The sequence below is a fragment of the Rhineura floridana genome, chromosome 7 (assembly GCF_030035675.1).
Source record: "Rhineura floridana isolate rRhiFlo1 chromosome 7, rRhiFlo1.hap2, whole genome shotgun sequence".
In the NCBI taxonomy this organism is placed as follows: domain Eukaryota; kingdom Metazoa; phylum Chordata; class Lepidosauria; order Squamata; family Rhineuridae; genus Rhineura; species Rhineura floridana.
In genome coordinates, this window is record NC_084486.1 from 48,872,125 (window position 1) to 48,888,005 (window position 15,881).

At 46.8% G+C, this 15,881-nt stretch overlaps 1 protein-coding gene across 6 annotated transcripts in view; it reads right to left on the bottom strand.

The window, feature by feature from the left end:
- Positions 1 to 3,276: 3,276 nt before the first annotated feature.
- The window catches only part of EXOC6 (exocyst complex component 6), a 143,315-nt gene continuing 130,710 nt past the window's right edge, over positions 3,277 to 15,881 (bottom strand). For 3 of the 6 annotated variants that reach the window (XM_061635528.1, XM_061635531.1, XM_061635535.1), the window contains 3 exons: positions 6,171 to 6,283; positions 5,053 to 5,064; positions 3,277 to 4,364 (listed from right to left, as the gene is read on the bottom strand). In XM_061635528.1, the coding sequence (XP_061491512.1) occupies positions 4,235 to 4,364; positions 5,053 to 5,064; positions 6,171 to 6,283 (255 nt within the window). In that variant the 3' untranslated portion in view covers positions 3,277 to 4,234. The remainder of the gene's footprint in view (positions 4,365 to 5,052; positions 5,065 to 6,170; positions 6,284 to 15,881) is intronic. The other 3 variants (XM_061635532.1, XM_061635530.1, XM_061635533.1) reach the window with 1 other exon arrangement.

The window sequence follows — 15,881 nt, forward strand, 5'->3', positions numbered from 1 at the left end:
AGGCCATGGACCCATCGAGCTCGGTGTTGCCTACCCTGACTGACAGCGACCCTCCAGGGTTTCAGCGAGGGCTCTCTCCCAGCCCCGGGACCTTTTGCATGTAGAGCAGATGTGCTGCCGCTGAGCTGCAAGGTTGTTAGCATTCCTCGCGTATATAGGCATTTCGGGATTCAGTGTAGCTTTAGCCTTGCAGAGGCAAATCATCCCCGTGTATACGGCTCACTAGGTGCAGTAGCGGGTCTGCTCCCCCTCCCAGAGCCAACCGATTGCATTTGGCTCCCATTGGTGTAGCGCCAGCTTTAGGTTTGTTTTTGTTTTTTGGAAGAAAAACCAAAGCAGATCTCACCAGCTGAAATCTGCCAACATCTGCTTTAGAGAAGGTCAGACTAGGACACCCAACGCCGATGCTCGGTAGGTGGAATTGGGCTAATCACCCGCTCTCTTTCTCCCCAGCCTCGCACGGCTGTTGTGAGGATAAAGTGGGAGGAGCTCGGGGAAATACGCGCATATAGGTTCCCCTCAGCTCCTTAGAGGACAGGCAAGATATTCATGAAAGAAACAAACAGGGTTTATTCTGCTGACAGAGGAGGCCGGCGGCAGTGACGTGCGGATTGGGAGCCGCAGGCGGCAAGCCACAGATCGCTGCCTCTGGTATAACCCATTGGTCGCCACTTCGGTGGGCAAGGGCGATGCAGAGCTGTCCGGATCGGAGGGAGCTGGGCCCTGGCCTTCAAGGGGATGGCGTGGATTGTAGTTTGAGGCTCTATTAAGCAGAGAGGAGAAGGAAGGAAGTTGAAAGTCTTTGCTCGCTGACTACCAAAGAAGGCCCACAAGACAGCGTTGGGGCGAGGCCCTACAATCTGTTCTTCTCACTGTATTGCACGGATTGTGGCTTGTAGATCTCAGCCCCAAACTCACTTGCACGGGCCAGACTTTTAGCTACGTTAGCATAGAGCTCTTAGGGTGAGCCCGCCAGGGAAGGACTTCAGAGTTGAAGGACGTGGCTGGATAGTGACTTACCAGCAGAGATCATTTAGACTGTTTCTGCTATCAACTCTTGACTACTACTACTACTGCTGCTGCTTCTTCCATTGATTAATAATAATAATAATCAAGAATAATGAATATTGACTTTTAAAAGTTAGGAGCTGTATGAGTGCTGCACAGTTTCCACGTGATTTACGGCAGTTTAAAGTAAAAGTATGCCGCTTTAGTGAACGTCTATAGATTCATTTTGGGATTACTTGTTCAAATACAGTAACTCTACTCCGGGAATTTATCTTGCGTGCATCCAGCAAAGTTATCTCAATGAGAATGTCACAGGGACGCGTCTTTGGCGTGGGGAGAGAAAGGAGGCAGGCTTGCGGGAGGGGAGGGCAGAAGGCCCAAAGGACACAAATTGCGAAAGGCCTTCTCAGATGGCGAAAAGGACCCCAGGCGGAAGAAGCTGAACAATGAGCTGCAACGTTTAAACTGTACGTAGGGCCTAAAGGCAGGACCGGGTTTTCCTCTCTTCTTCAATATGGGTGGGGCCTGAAACAAAACGTTGCAGTGTGGGGTGCCCTTATTCAGGACGGGCCCTTTTCCAGTATACTCCATTCCGTCCCCCCCCATCCCAACAGCCAATCAGCATTCTGTGCCCACTGAACCTATTTAGTCCTGTTTTTGTCCTCAGCCCAGCTTTTTTCCTTCTAAAGTCTTTTTGTACTTATTTATATAGAATATTTATAGCCAGTTCTGAAGCCACAAGAGGTTCTCAAAGTAGGCTCCTTGCCGTCCTTTTGGCTACGTAAGAACTGGCAGTCAGCGAAGACGTTTCCTCTTAGGATACAGGTTTTTCCTCATTCGTTGTTTTACAGTAAGGCGCCTCTTCTTCTTTTAATGACTTTCTTCTTGTTTGCAGAGGGATCCCCCGCCCCCAGCAAGCAGCAGCACAAGCGCAATGGCCAGCACATCACTTGGAATCGCCTCGGAAGCGAAGGGGCGCTGGAGAAATTGCACCCACTCCCGTAAAGGAAACGCCGTCGACCAAAGCCGGCCCGAGCTTCCTGCTTCCCAGATACTGCATCTGTCCCATGAAGCAGGGGAGCCTTTGGGGAGAAAGTTGCACCACTTTCCGCTTGGGATGCGCGGACGACGTCTCCTTTGGCGTTGCAGCGCGTAAAGCCCAAGTCCCCACCTTCATTAAACGTTCTTGCTGGAGGTAAAGGCCGGAGGCCCCCTTTTCCTCTTTCACTTAACGCTAAGGCCTGTCTCTTTGAAGGGGGGGAAGGCTCTCTCGTATCTCTCTGCACCTTTGCCAAAAAGGGGGCAGGATGCTAAGGGCCGGGCTTGGCGCCAAACAAGCGCGCTGGCCCTACTTCCCTCTCCAAGACTGTAAGGCACGGCCCGCTGCGGCCAGTGGCAAAACTCCCCGGGGAGTGGCTCCATTGACTGGAGCCTTGTACAGATGCGCAAGAGCCGTTACGACAGCTGGGGCCTGGTGGAAAGAGTACCAAGGAAGCCAGGCTCACCACTGGCACTGGGGAAACAAGCGGGCACCTCTTTTGACTCCTTCAAGCCCAGTTTCTTGGAAAGGCATCCCGCTCCCAAAGGGATGCATTTCAGTAGCAAATCATTGCCCAACGTTTAGCAATCGTGGGACTGAACCGGCATATCTCCCTCCCTGCGAATGGGACACAAACACACACAACCAGCCCAGGCGAAAAAAACTTACTCGGCCGTCTTACGAGAGAAAGCGGGCAAGCGGCCTAACTAGATTCGGCGCATGATGAGATCAACCCGAAGACGATGACGCCCGGTTGGCCCGTGCTTGCCCTTTGCGGGCCATCGGTCTCGGCCCAGAAACCCGATGCGACAGCTCTGCCTTTAGTTCCGATCGATCTGCCCGACAGCTGCCCCCATCCCTTCCTTAACCCCCCCGTCTTCCCCAAACAATGCACGAATGGATGCAAACGTCAATCTTGTCGCCTCTAATGAAGGAAGAAATAAGCAAGATGTTCCGAGGTGCACTGACTTTCGGGTCGCATCTCCAAAGCCCGACCTTGCTGTGGGGGAAAAGAAAATCTCAGTTGGGCATTCCCCAAAATCGCTGCCTGCTCCCACAAACTGAGGTGGCAAGAGAGAGATGGCGTAGAGGAGGTCAGTGCCCGATATGAAGTTAGAGGGAGACCCTGGCTGGGAGAGAGAGCACGAGTTCCCCTTCCCAAGCAGCCCGGCTCGAAAGCTGCTCTGCCAGAGACGTGTCCTTAACACACACAAGCCAAACGAAGGGGGTCAGGGTTGTAGCACTGTATTCTGGACTGTCAAAATAACTTAGTACATGGAGCGAGCGAACGAAGAAGAAGAAAAAATACATTCTTTATGCAAGTCCCATAGTCCATTTGGTTTGAATTTATTATACATTCGTTTGTGTTTCGAACGAGGCTGCTCCAGGGAAGAAGTTGAAAATCTAGGGAAGGGGGCGGCGGGATATCTAGTCCTCGAAACACCCATATTGACATACACCTACACACACACACACGCACAAAATGGGCATCGCGTTGTTGTACCCCTTATGTTGATGAAGGGCAAGCAGAGAAAAACTCCGGATTTGAGGGGGGGATTAAGAATCGTCTATAAAAGTCCAGTTGTTCGAAGACCACCAAACCCGGAGTTGGATTCAGGCAGTTTTAAAGGGTACTACAAAAAAACCTCTCATTTTTTGCCCCCTCCCCACTACGAAAAAGAAAATCTGGTATAGAAAACTTGTAGGATCACTTAAGGCGAATAATATACAAATAATACAAGAGAGTGCGTATGGGGGGGGAGAGAGGCAACTTGAAACAGGAAAAGTTCACTGTTGGGAAAGTATGACATCGGGGTTACAGAAGGAAATAGCAATAGAGATTTGGTGGCAAGCTCTCCCGCCCCCCAAGTGATCTTGAAGTGTGCGTGAGGGGGGGGATCATGAAGCATCGCCAGCAGATCGCGAAGAAAGCTATTTACAATACAACTTGTCGCATGTACAATTGAGCGTTTTGCCTTTGTAAATACACAACCCCATTTCTCCCCTACGAGTGTTTTTACAAGTTGTTCAATAGCAGGAATTGACAGAGCTGAAGACCCCCGGATCCCCTCCTTCTCTTTCCGTAGGCCGGTCCCATTTAACAGCGTCGTTTCGGTTCTCCATGAAGCAAGTAGCCTAGCCCGGACGAGGCTTGCCTGGGCTGTGCCGCTCTCCGGCAGCGCACCCTTAGGAGTGCTGGGACATCCCGTTCACCAAGCCTCGCAATTGCCTCACGACTGTATCGATGAGCTTCTGTTTGTCGCGATCGTTCTTCCTGAACTGTGCAAAGATGTTGTTCTTTTTGGCGTCTTTCATCCTGAAAGAAAACGGGTGAAAAATGACAGGCTTCAGAAACAAAATTTAAACATGAAAAACCTCCACCATGAGCTGGTTCAAAGAAGCCCAACTCGCTCAGGTTGTGAAGCAACCGAGTTGACATCACCAGCTTCATTCTATTTTCTTTGTACAGACCTAATCTAAAGGGCGGAAATAAACATTTAGGCTAAAACGGCAGAGACTCCTGTGGATCTCAAAGACTAACCACCTCCAATATAGCATAAAAGTCCGTGTACCCGAGTCCATCTTCTTAATCTGAAAATTTTTGGCTGAGACCACAAAGCAGTCTTTTCTCTTGCAAGCAGAGAGCTTTAAAAATAAAGTGGGGCTGCTTTCCTAAATCATATATATGTTTGGAAGTTTCTATGGAAATGAAAGGCACTTTAGAATCAACTATAACTTGACTTGCATTTTAGGATACTTGCACGAGAAACAGAGTTATTTCATTGTGTAAAAAGCATCACAGTCATATACTGTATGGGCAGTTTCATGTAACTATTGGGACACTTTAATCCGGTTTGATTATTAAAAATGCCTTTCAAAGCACAAAGCCAGCGTTCCTTCCTGTTAACCTCTTGGAAACAGAACCCTGGGTGGTTTAATAGCAACGTGAATAAATTCAGAATGCCAATAAACGTCAGAAAAATCAATCAAACAGACATACATACCCTCTATGGACTCTGCAAACGCAGGCAAGGAGAAAAAGAAAAGAGATCAACAGTTAGAGAGGAAGAGCGTATTTCAAGGACTTAGCGAAATATTAGAGTTTAGAGTTTAGCATTTAGAGTTCTGCCGCCAACGGTGTGCATCGACTCCTCTGCAGATCTACCCTAGCGCTAAACGCTCTTGGCACTGGAGCACGTGCGACTTGCATCTGGCTTCAGCGCGGCTTCCTAGCGGGCCTCGCTGCTCAACTACCCTTACCTTTTCTTTCTTTTTTAAAAAAAGGCAACTGCCGGGATCTGAGGAACAGCCACACTACGGAGGCATCTCTCCTTGAAAGGAGCTCCTACTGCTTGGATTAAGGTTACATCTCCAGCCAAGGCAGGCAGGCACGCCTGCTGGGGAGGGGGGACACAGGCCACTGGATCAAACTAAGTTTGAAAACCAGCTGTAACAATCAGATCTCCCAGACAGTTAAATCAAACCACTTGGGTTCCTCGGGGAAAGGGGAGGTGAAGGCGGAAGTTTTACACAGCAGGATGTACCTATAGAACCAGTACACAAAATAATAATTTTTCAAAGTACAATTTGGTCACATTGGCATAATCGTTGTACGTTTTTAAAAGAATAGATTAGACGCTTTCATAGCAATTTGAAACCAAAAGGCAGTGAAAATTAGTACGTTTACAAATTGCCCAGAAACCCATCTCGTACTCTTGTGATCCTGTGAGGATTACGTTAGGGGGGTGCCGCTGAAAGTAATGGGATTCACATCCAAGGAAATGCGCTAAGGGGGAAGATGCAGGTAGTGGTTCGATCCTAAACTACGGTTTTAAGGAGGTTGGGATGGAGCTGTTCAAATTCAAAAAAACCTTTTACCGCTTGCAAACGGACAGGCAACGTTTGCACACCCAGAGAGACGCTTTGGTGACACCCTCTAACGGTCTAACCTTTCCCTATGGGCCTCATTGGATTTAACAAAAAAGGAATCGTGTGGAGCTGCTGGTGGTGAGCTCTTGCGTTCCTCTTCCCACAAAGCATTTGTCTCTGGACACTCTCCCCCTCCCGAATATGCAATTGCAGAAATGGCTGGAGGGGGAGGATTTTTCCTCCAGTGACTCACTTCTCCAAGAGGGTCAGGGCGGTGGTTGGACTGACGCGCAGGTACTTGGAGCTGGGTTGCCCGTAATCGGCTAGGTAAGTCGACCAATCCCACACCATGAACAGATCCAGAAGCTGGAGGAAAGAAAATAAAAGGGTGGGGGGACAAGGTGACATTAAGGGCCTGTGGAGTGCGTGTGTCGCCGGCAAAGCGTTGCGCTCTTGCGGCAATCCATCCTGCTCCCTTTTTATCGCCAACGTTAGGAAGGGCTCGAGAAAGCCCCGTTGTTAGGTCTGGAGAGGGGGGGGGAGGAAAGACATCTCGCGGAATTTAGGCGCTCCTGTTTTGAAAAGGGGGAGAAAGGAGCAGCAAACAAAAAAGATCAAAACTTGTCTCTTACAAGCCGTTTGAGTTTTGACCAAAAAGTTTTCCCAATAGTTCACTCGAGTCTTGCGGCAGCTTAAAGACAAACAAGTTTATGATGGCATCAGCTTCATCAGATGCAACATCAGCCGCATGGAAGGAATAGGGCTCTGGGCCACAAAGGTTATGGCACACGGCATGGCTTTAGTCTTTAAGCCGCCACAAGATGCTAACACGGCTACCCAGAGCTGTGGGAATGGTCGGGGTTGGTCCCCCGCCTAGTGAAGAAACGTTATTCTTACACCCTCCAAACATACACAGAGTTGCCAGAAACGGGGAATCGTTCGAGATCCGATCGAAAACCCAGTTGAACCGAATAATTTCTTGGCGCTTCTCCTTCATGTTAAAGGCATTTTATTACATTCAGGGAAACATGAAAGCACGCTTGAGTATAACTGGAGGGCACGTTTCGGTGGCTCCGCGTGTACTGGCTGATGGGTCGCCCCGACCAAAGACTGGCTCCTGGATCCTCCGCTTCAAAAGCAGCCTGGGTACACGTCAATAAAGGTCTTCTTACAAAGACACTGAAGGCGGGCGGAAGCATGGAAGCGGCTTGGGGAGCCGCCCCCGCCCGGTTGCCTTCCAGCCGCCTTTGCCGAGTTCCTAATCTCCAGCCGGTGCGGCTGTCAAAGCGGCGCGTAATCTTTTAAAAGCCGGTGTGACTCTCGCAGGAAAGCTGCAGGCCCCGTCGCCAATGGGAAGCCCTAATCCCCCTTTAAGCTAGTTAAACCCAATTTCCGATCCACGTCCTCATTGTTTCAACCCGGCGGAGTCCTTCTCTCGCTCCGCGGGCGCGCGGATCATATTCCTCCATCCCCGGAGGGTCTCCAAAGCAGGTTGTTTTGACTCCTTTGAAAGGCCCGGGGGGGGAGGGAGTTCTCGCACATTTATTTATCTGTTCATTAGCAGGGCTCCGTTTGCGATTTCCTGTTGGCTTTAACTCGAAGAGCTCTGCGCAAAACCGGGGCCCGGCGGCGGCGTGTGATGTGGAAATTCCCTTTGTGCTGCTGCCGCCGCCCGCTCTGAGACTTTTCGAAACGTTAGGCTAGAGCTTTAAAAAGAGCTCCGGTCTCCCTGCTTCACACCCAGAGGGGCGGCTGGGCTTCCCCGGCCCTCCCAAGTCGAGCCTACTTGAGCGGGGATCCTCAGTCACCTGCTTGGCAGGCCGTGCCCTCCCCGAGCAAAACCCACCAGCCTGGACCGCAAACAGGCGTATGGTTGGGCATGCGGGCCAGCGCCACGCTGGAGAAGCTGCTTCCTCCAGACCTGTTTCCCGAAAGCAGGGCTGGGGAACTGGTGCCCTCTAGCTGTTGTGGAAGGCTGAAGGGAGCTGCAGTTCAGCCAGCTGGAGAGCCAGAGGTGCCCCCACCCCTGGCCTGACTTTTGACTCTCCTCTGGAACCTCCGGCCCCAAGGCTGGGACCTTCATCGATACCCAGGATTTAAACGTGCCCTGGCAGGTAGGAAGGAGGAGTGGATAAAAGGAGCCTTTGGATGGGTTGAGTGGATAAAAGGAGCCTTTGGATGGGTTCAGAGCACCACCTCCCTTACCACAGCTCACACAGAAGGGATGAAGGGGCAGCTTCCAGGCAGACTGGAGGCTTTTGCTGAGAAATTAAAGCACAGCCTTTCACTCAGGACCACCAGAGTTAGGTGAGAGGCTTCAGAAGCCCCCTCCAGGTTACCTCCCACGGGCAATCAATGATCTCCATGTCCTAAAAACATGGAGGCCTTTTCTAGCGACTCTTCATCAGTAGCGTAGTGGCAAATTCACAAGCAGTATAATGGCAAATTCAGAAGTGCAGGATCCCTTCATGTTAGTCATAGCCATGCCCCCTCCCCCTTTTTTTGCTGGGGGATTGAGAATGAGATCCTTGTTAATGCCATTTCCCACATTAGACAGCCTTAGAAGCCAATAAACATGAAAGGGGAAAGCATTAGCTACTGAGAAGACTCTTTTCAGTGGCTGACTCACCCTCCTTTCATTCTGATTGGCTCCAATCAAGCAAAGGTCAAGGAAGCATGTTAGAATATTTTCCTCAGTGGCTAAGACATTCCCCTTTCATGCTGATTGGCTCACAGAATGCTGGAGACACAGGGAGCCTGCTGGGACCCTGCTCCCCAAAAAGTAAAGGGTCTAAGACCCCCCCCAAGACCCTGGACAACTACACTCCTGTTCAGAAGTGCAGTGTGCCTTCACAATAGTCACAGCCACACCCTCTTCTAAGATTATACAACCTTCTGAGATTGTAGAATAATCTAGCCAGGCTTGAATACCTATTTCTCCTTCTCTATCAATGTCACCTTTGACTGACCTTTCTCACTATCAGAGATACTGCTTGAATTACTGAATTCAGTGTCTACACATTTATCTCCTGCTGCTACCACACCGCTTGATGCTGTAGATGGGATGCTATCACCAGGATTCACTGTCTCTCGTTCTGCAGTTACAGAATTCTCACACCTTGGCTTTTTAAGTAGGAACTAAAAGGAACTTTTTTTCACTCCAATTGGCTCCAATCAGCAGGAAATGACAAGGAAGCAAGTTACAAGTAACTTCGCAGTGGCTAACACATACCCCTTTCCAGCTGATTGGCTCAAAGGTCACTTGAGACATAGGGACCCTGCTGGGACCTGGCTCCCAAAAAAGGAAGGAGTCTAAGACCCTGAGACAAGTACACCCTTGCTTGTCAGTGTAGTTTTTCACAGCTGCATCACAGACCAATTTATAATATTATGTGATGTCCCTAATTACAAAGACATCCAAAGACACCATCTACACTGCACTAGGGTCAAGGAAAGAGAAATCCCGCTCAAAAAACCCACAAAAACACAGTTGGAAGGAGGGAACACAGAAAAACACTTCAGCAGGCCAGAGATCTGCAACCCTATTTTAGCTATTTGAATTTACTTTGATACAGCAGGCAGCATATCATACCTGATCCCTTCCCCATCCTGCCCTATACCCTCTTGGTGACTGCTTCACAAACCACAGGAAAAATGGGTCCTGCATTTCCATAGCATGTCAACCCTGCCTTTTCTGTAATGTTTAAAGGAGAGACACACATGTGCAAACATGTTTTAACTAGCTTGAGTGTGGACACTTTCTAGGTAATGATGATGGAGAAAAAAAGCATGCACCTGGAAGCTATACCTGGGCAGTGACACTGCTTGCTCTGAAATATTCCACCACTCCAAGTAAACCTTTTAGTCTGAATGCCACATATACAAGGTCAGCCTGAGCTGATTTAACCTAAAAAACTCATAGTTCCTTTCTCATTGTTACTAACATACATTGCATCTCTACCTTCTATAAAACAGAAATAGTGAGTGTAAAGTGTGGGAAGGGGTAACTAATTCATGTTAATTCATGCCCTTGGATTCTGCTTTAAGAAGAGCATGCTGTTTTTATTCCAGAAGAATTAGTACATGGATTAGTACATGGACCTACATGAAAGAATGTGCAGGGCATTCTTTCTACTGAGCAGCGAGTTCCTTAAATGTAGAGCTCATTCACTAAATGCTAAAGAGAGGGTTTCTCATCTCTATCCATGTAGGTCTGATGATTCAGCCTATGATAGTATATACAGGAACTTGGAAGCGAGTACTGAAAATAATTGGCCTTACTGCCAAATAAGGTGCTTAAGATTCAGGTGTTACAAAGTGCACTGCCAGCAAAAACTTATTTAAAATCAAATAGAAATAGGCAAGTGCAACACACAAAATGGCCTGAAGAAACAAACTGTGGAATGCTGGTGAATCTAAAACTCTTGAACAAACCATCTGGTATAGATCAGTAAGAAGAATTTCATCTTCAGTAAGGAGAGAGCTAGATCAGAGGCAAACATCTTGCTTAACATGTACTGTTTGACCAAAGTTATCCAAAAGAAAAGAAAACCAAGTTTTATCTAGTGGCATTTGTCTGAATGAACATGCCCAAGAATCTACTTAGGGAAATATCATATTTATCACCAATACCAATATTTTGCGCACACAATCTCCATGATAAACTCTCTAACATAAAACACCGTTGAAAGTTGGTGATGCTCACTTTACTAGCACAGTATTCCTGCGTGCACTGTAGATGCATATATTCATATACAGCCTGGAGGTTACCAGTGCATGGACTGTTGGAGAGTCACGATGCTGGGAATGGAGAGTTCTGAGCGAGCTTGTGTGTGTGTGTGTGTGTGTGTGTGTGTGTGTGTGTTTGAATCCTTGCTAAAGATTCTACCTTCCCTGCAAATGAGTCAGACAGAGACTTTAAGCTTTAAAATAAGAAATAACTACTTTATTCTGGAAGTACATGCTTGATAGGAAAGAGTCCTATATCTAGCTAACTAGCTAAGTTGGAGCAGCAAACACTGAGACCAGTGCTTGCCCTCATGCTTTGGAGGAGAGGGAGAGACAAAGGAGTATGTCTGCTCCCCTCTCAAGAGAAAGAAGTAAGAAGGAGGGAAGGAACTGTGATCAACATCCTTTGCATATCAGTCTAGCAGTAAGGAAGAGACAGCAGGAGATCAAAGGACAGGTATAGCCTAGCGACCAAGAGGTCTCCTCTCCAACTACCCTTTTTAACCCCATGCAGCCTCAACCCACAAGTTGGAGTTGAACCCCATATATTCCAACATGGACAACAGCGGTCAGGCTATCCTGGTCCAAAAATGTCCGCAGCTGTCTTACCAGCCAAAGCTGGTAAAAGGCACTCCTAGCCACTGAGGTCACCTAGACCTCTAGCAACAAAGATGGATCCAGGAGCACCCTCAGACTACAAACCTGCTCTTTCAGAGGGAGTATGACCCCATCCAAAGCAGGCAACTGACCAATTATCTGAACTCAGGAATCACCAACCTACAGTGCCTCCGTCTTGCTAGGATTCAGACTGTTTACTAGCCCTCATCCAGCGCACCACCAAGTTCAGGCACCGGTCCAGGGCTTGCACAGCCTCTCCCAATTCAGATGTTACGGAGAAATAGAGCTGGGTATCATCAGCATACTGCTGACACCTTGCTCCAAATCTCCTGCTGACCGCTCCCAAGGGCTTCATATAGATGTTAAACAGCATGGGGGACATGATGGTACCCTGTGGCACCCCACAGCATAACTGCCAGGGGGCCAAAAGACAGTTACCCAATGCTATTCTCTGAAAATGACCCTGGAGATAGGATCGGAATCACTGTAAAACAGTGCCTCCAATACCCATCTCACCAAGTCGGCCCAGAAGGATACCAGAGTCAATGGTATCAAAAGCCGCTGAGAGATCAAGTAAGAATAATAGGGTTGCACTCCCCCTGTCCTTCTCCCAATAAAGGTCATCCATCAGGGCGACCAAGGGTAATTTATTTATTTATTGCATTTGTATACCACCCCATAGCCGAAGCTCTCTGGGCGATTTACAAGTATTTTCAAAATTAAAATACCAAATTTATTTTGGTTAGATGTATGGAAGTGTTTGTGCCTTTTTTTATCCTGACAACCAGACAAAATTAAAATGAAGCCCTCCATGCAGGGCCAGCCCAACCACTAGGCGGAGTGAGGTGACTGCCTCGAGCAGCAGATGCTGGGGACTGCAGGGGCAGCTCCCTGGTTGTCCCTCCTGAAGCTCCTCCTGCACCCTTCTGTTGGATGTCAGAACTGTGTGTGCCTGTCTTGCATACACCCCCATAACTAGTCGGTTGCCCTCAGGTTGGATGGACACAATCCCACTGACAGTATTAAAATAAAATCCAACTGCTGGTCCAACTGGCTTTTGTAAATGGAAAAGTGTGTGTGTGTGTGCCATTTTGTCCTTTGCCTCAGGCAGGAAAATGTTTTGGGCTGGCCCTGACTGCATGGTTATAACTGCAAAGGTATACCATTAGCAGTCTGTAACACTTCCTGGGATAGTAGTGCAGCATATTCCACCGTATCTTATTCAAAATCATGTCTGTATGGTTGTATCAGCTACTGCACCGCCTCTCATCAACTATATACAGTATCCAAGCAGAATACCGGCAGGTGCTTTGCAGAATGCTGATGAATCAAATGTGACTGGGGACAGGTGTTGATGGTAGTGGTGGCCCCCTTCAGATTATCCTGGTGTGTCATTCTTAGGTTATCCTTGAAAAACTACACCTGCCCATTCAAAAATAATGCTGGCTGGCTGTGGAGAGTGAAGAGCTGAAGAATTACGTTGGCACTGAACCTCAGACTGACCATGATCTACACAAAAACACATTAAAGCTGCACTACATGAAACAGTTCTGATAGTTCCATTATTTTTGAAGGCATTTGCTTTCACATCCAATTCAAATAAGACTGACCAGACAATCCTACACATGCTTAGCCAGAAGAAAGCCCAGCTATGTTCAAAGGGGTTTAACACTCTAGTCTACATTTCTAAACACATTACTAACATGCAATGAAAGAATTGCACACAAAAGTCATACTTTAAATAAATAAAAATCAACATTCTGTAGCAAGCTGCTGGAACACAACAGGGTGCATACATTAGGCAAATTGGCATATATCTGCATATTTTGCATAATGTATTCTGTTTGCACTAGTAATAGAAAAGAGCAAGGGCTAGGCAGGGCACTGAAGAGTTGTCCTCCAATTGATGAAATGACCTGTTTCCCACACATTTCCAAGCCAGTTTCTGCAGCCACACTGTACTAGACATTTGTTTTTTTTAAAAAAGCTAACCCTTCCCAGGGTTCTGATTTTGTAGCCAGTGTCAAATTCCTCCTTTGTGGAGAATAATAAAACTGATAGAACGCCTATGGAGAAGCAAAACTGTTGTGTTTGTGCCACTGTATTTCATGCATGATACATATTATATATGAACTGGAACAGTCATCAGCACAATCGAACACAAGCCTGATCAAGCAGAAGGAGTACAAGAAAAGGCAAAGAGCAAAGGGTTATCGCAAGTCTTCCACCATCCCACACTCAGCTGAAAGGTTACACAGCAGCCCCATTAATTCTTGAAAATTTCTTTTTCTGAAAGCCACAGAAGCCAGTTTTACATGCTGCAGAGAACCAACACATACAAGTAAATTACATAAGCCATCCAATTATAAACTTCCCTCTCCCCTGCTGAGAGCAGGTCCAAGGGTTATGTTGGGACAACTCTCCAATGAAGATGGAGCAGATAGAACAGTGAGCTGTAGAGATAGCAGGATGCCTGCTTGGTACTATTATACATTTATTATTTGCCTCACTCACAGCTGCAGTTATGTGCTTAGCACCTTGCTGCACGTTAGGAACTTTGCGAGCCTATGTACTGTATGCTGTGGGTAGGCAAGAGCCGCCTGATGTGCAGCTCTTTGGAACTGTGTCCTGGTCATTTATATCACCTACACATATTTTGGCACTTAGCTGATGCCCCATCAAAGCAATCAATTTGCTGGGAGGCAGGGCTGGCAAGCAGCATCACTCCCACAAGTATGAAGAGATCTTTCAAGGAGCACCATGTGATGGAAATCATATCAATTTCCTATGGTTCAATACAAAGCACTTTTCCAATAGCCCAGTTTACATTAATACACTGCAAAAGGCAGTGTAACTATCATCCTTGATAGCTTCTTCAAGAACAAATTTTAAAAAAGAGATTTAATTCATTTTATCATTGTTAACAATACTATTTCATGCCTTTCTGTTTGAGGTAATCAAAGCGGTTTACCAGCAGGGGTGTTATCATCTGGAGACATGGGGGGATCATAGACCCCTTACATTTTTGAGACCTGGGTCCCAATTTCTCCAGCATCCTATGGACCAATCAGCATGAAAGGGGAGCCTGTTTGCTGCTGAGAAGGGTCTTCTGGAAGCTATCATTGTATCCTTGCGAAACCTCAAGAAGACATACTCTCATCCTGCATTCATAGCTCAACAGAACTCCAACAAAGTAAAAGACTGAATGTTCATTTTTTTGAATAATCTTAGAAGATTATATAATCTTAGAAAGGAGTGTGGTGTGACTATCATGTAGGGACCTTTCACTTCTGAATTTACCAATACACTACTGTTTACCAGTACGTATCATTTGAAATCACAAAATGTGGATTAACATCTGCAAATCTATTAATCTTCTAGACATCCTATATAATTGACATCTTAGACTTGAGTTACGGTAATAGTAAATATAGTAGTCAACAAATATGTTCAATACATATTTTAGCATCAGTCTTATCAAAACCTAGGTATTAAAATTACTGAGATCGCTCTGAGAGCTAAGATTCTGGGGAGCGGCATGCATAATTTCAAAGATTTGTAATCAGGCTGTAATGTATTGACTTTATTTAAAAAATGAAGCTGAATTATTTCCATTGCTTTGCTATGTGAAACAGGAAAAAGACACTTCAACAGTGTGTGTGTGTGTGTTATGTGCCTTCAAGTCGACTACAACTTATGGCGACCCTATGAATCAGTGACCTCCAATAGCATCTGCGTAAACCACCCTGTTCAGATCTTGTAATTTCAGGTCTGTGGCTTCCTTTATAGTCATATATATATCTAAACAGAAGAAAGTCATAAGGAACAAGAATAAGACACTTCAACAGTATAATCATATATATATCTAAACAGAAGTAAGTCCTATTGCATTCAACAGGACTTACTTCCAAGAAAATAAGGGTACTACTTCTGGGTATTTAGTACTCCCATTTCAATTTGCACGCTCTCACAAGTTCGATCTAGTACTGGTGGGACTTCTTGCTGTTAAGCCCATGGATAGGCAAGAGTGTAGAAGTCTGGCGTCACGGGGGGGGGGTCAGACCCCTTACTTTTTGGGAAGCAGGGTCCCAGCCAGGTCATATGTACAAGCCAATCATCATGAAAGGGGAATGTGTTCACCACTGAGAAGAGTCCTTGTACTTTTGTGCCGACTGGAACCAATCAGACTGAAAGGAGGTGAGTCAGCCACTGAGAAGATGCTTCTTAGTAGCTAACACTCAGCTTTTCCTCTCATGCTGATTGGCTCGTAGGGACATCTGTTGTAGTGGAGTGTGGACTTGGAGACGACATGGAGAGCAAGGGAGGCAAGGGAAAGTGGAAAGGTGGTGTGGTTTTGAGGGGCCATGGCTATGACTATCACGAAGGGACTCTGCTCTTCGGAATTTGCCACTACGCTACGGTGGATAGGTCCAGCTTAGAGGACACAGATGATCTCTAGGATCTGGCAAGTATTAATTAATTTCACTTTTCACCTTGGTTAATGTTAGAAAACAAATTAGAGAATAATGTACAGTCTAGTTTAACATTGTTCAGTAGGACAAGCACTCACTGCACTCACATTACAAATTATGCTGATGGATGTCTTGGATAGTTGGTA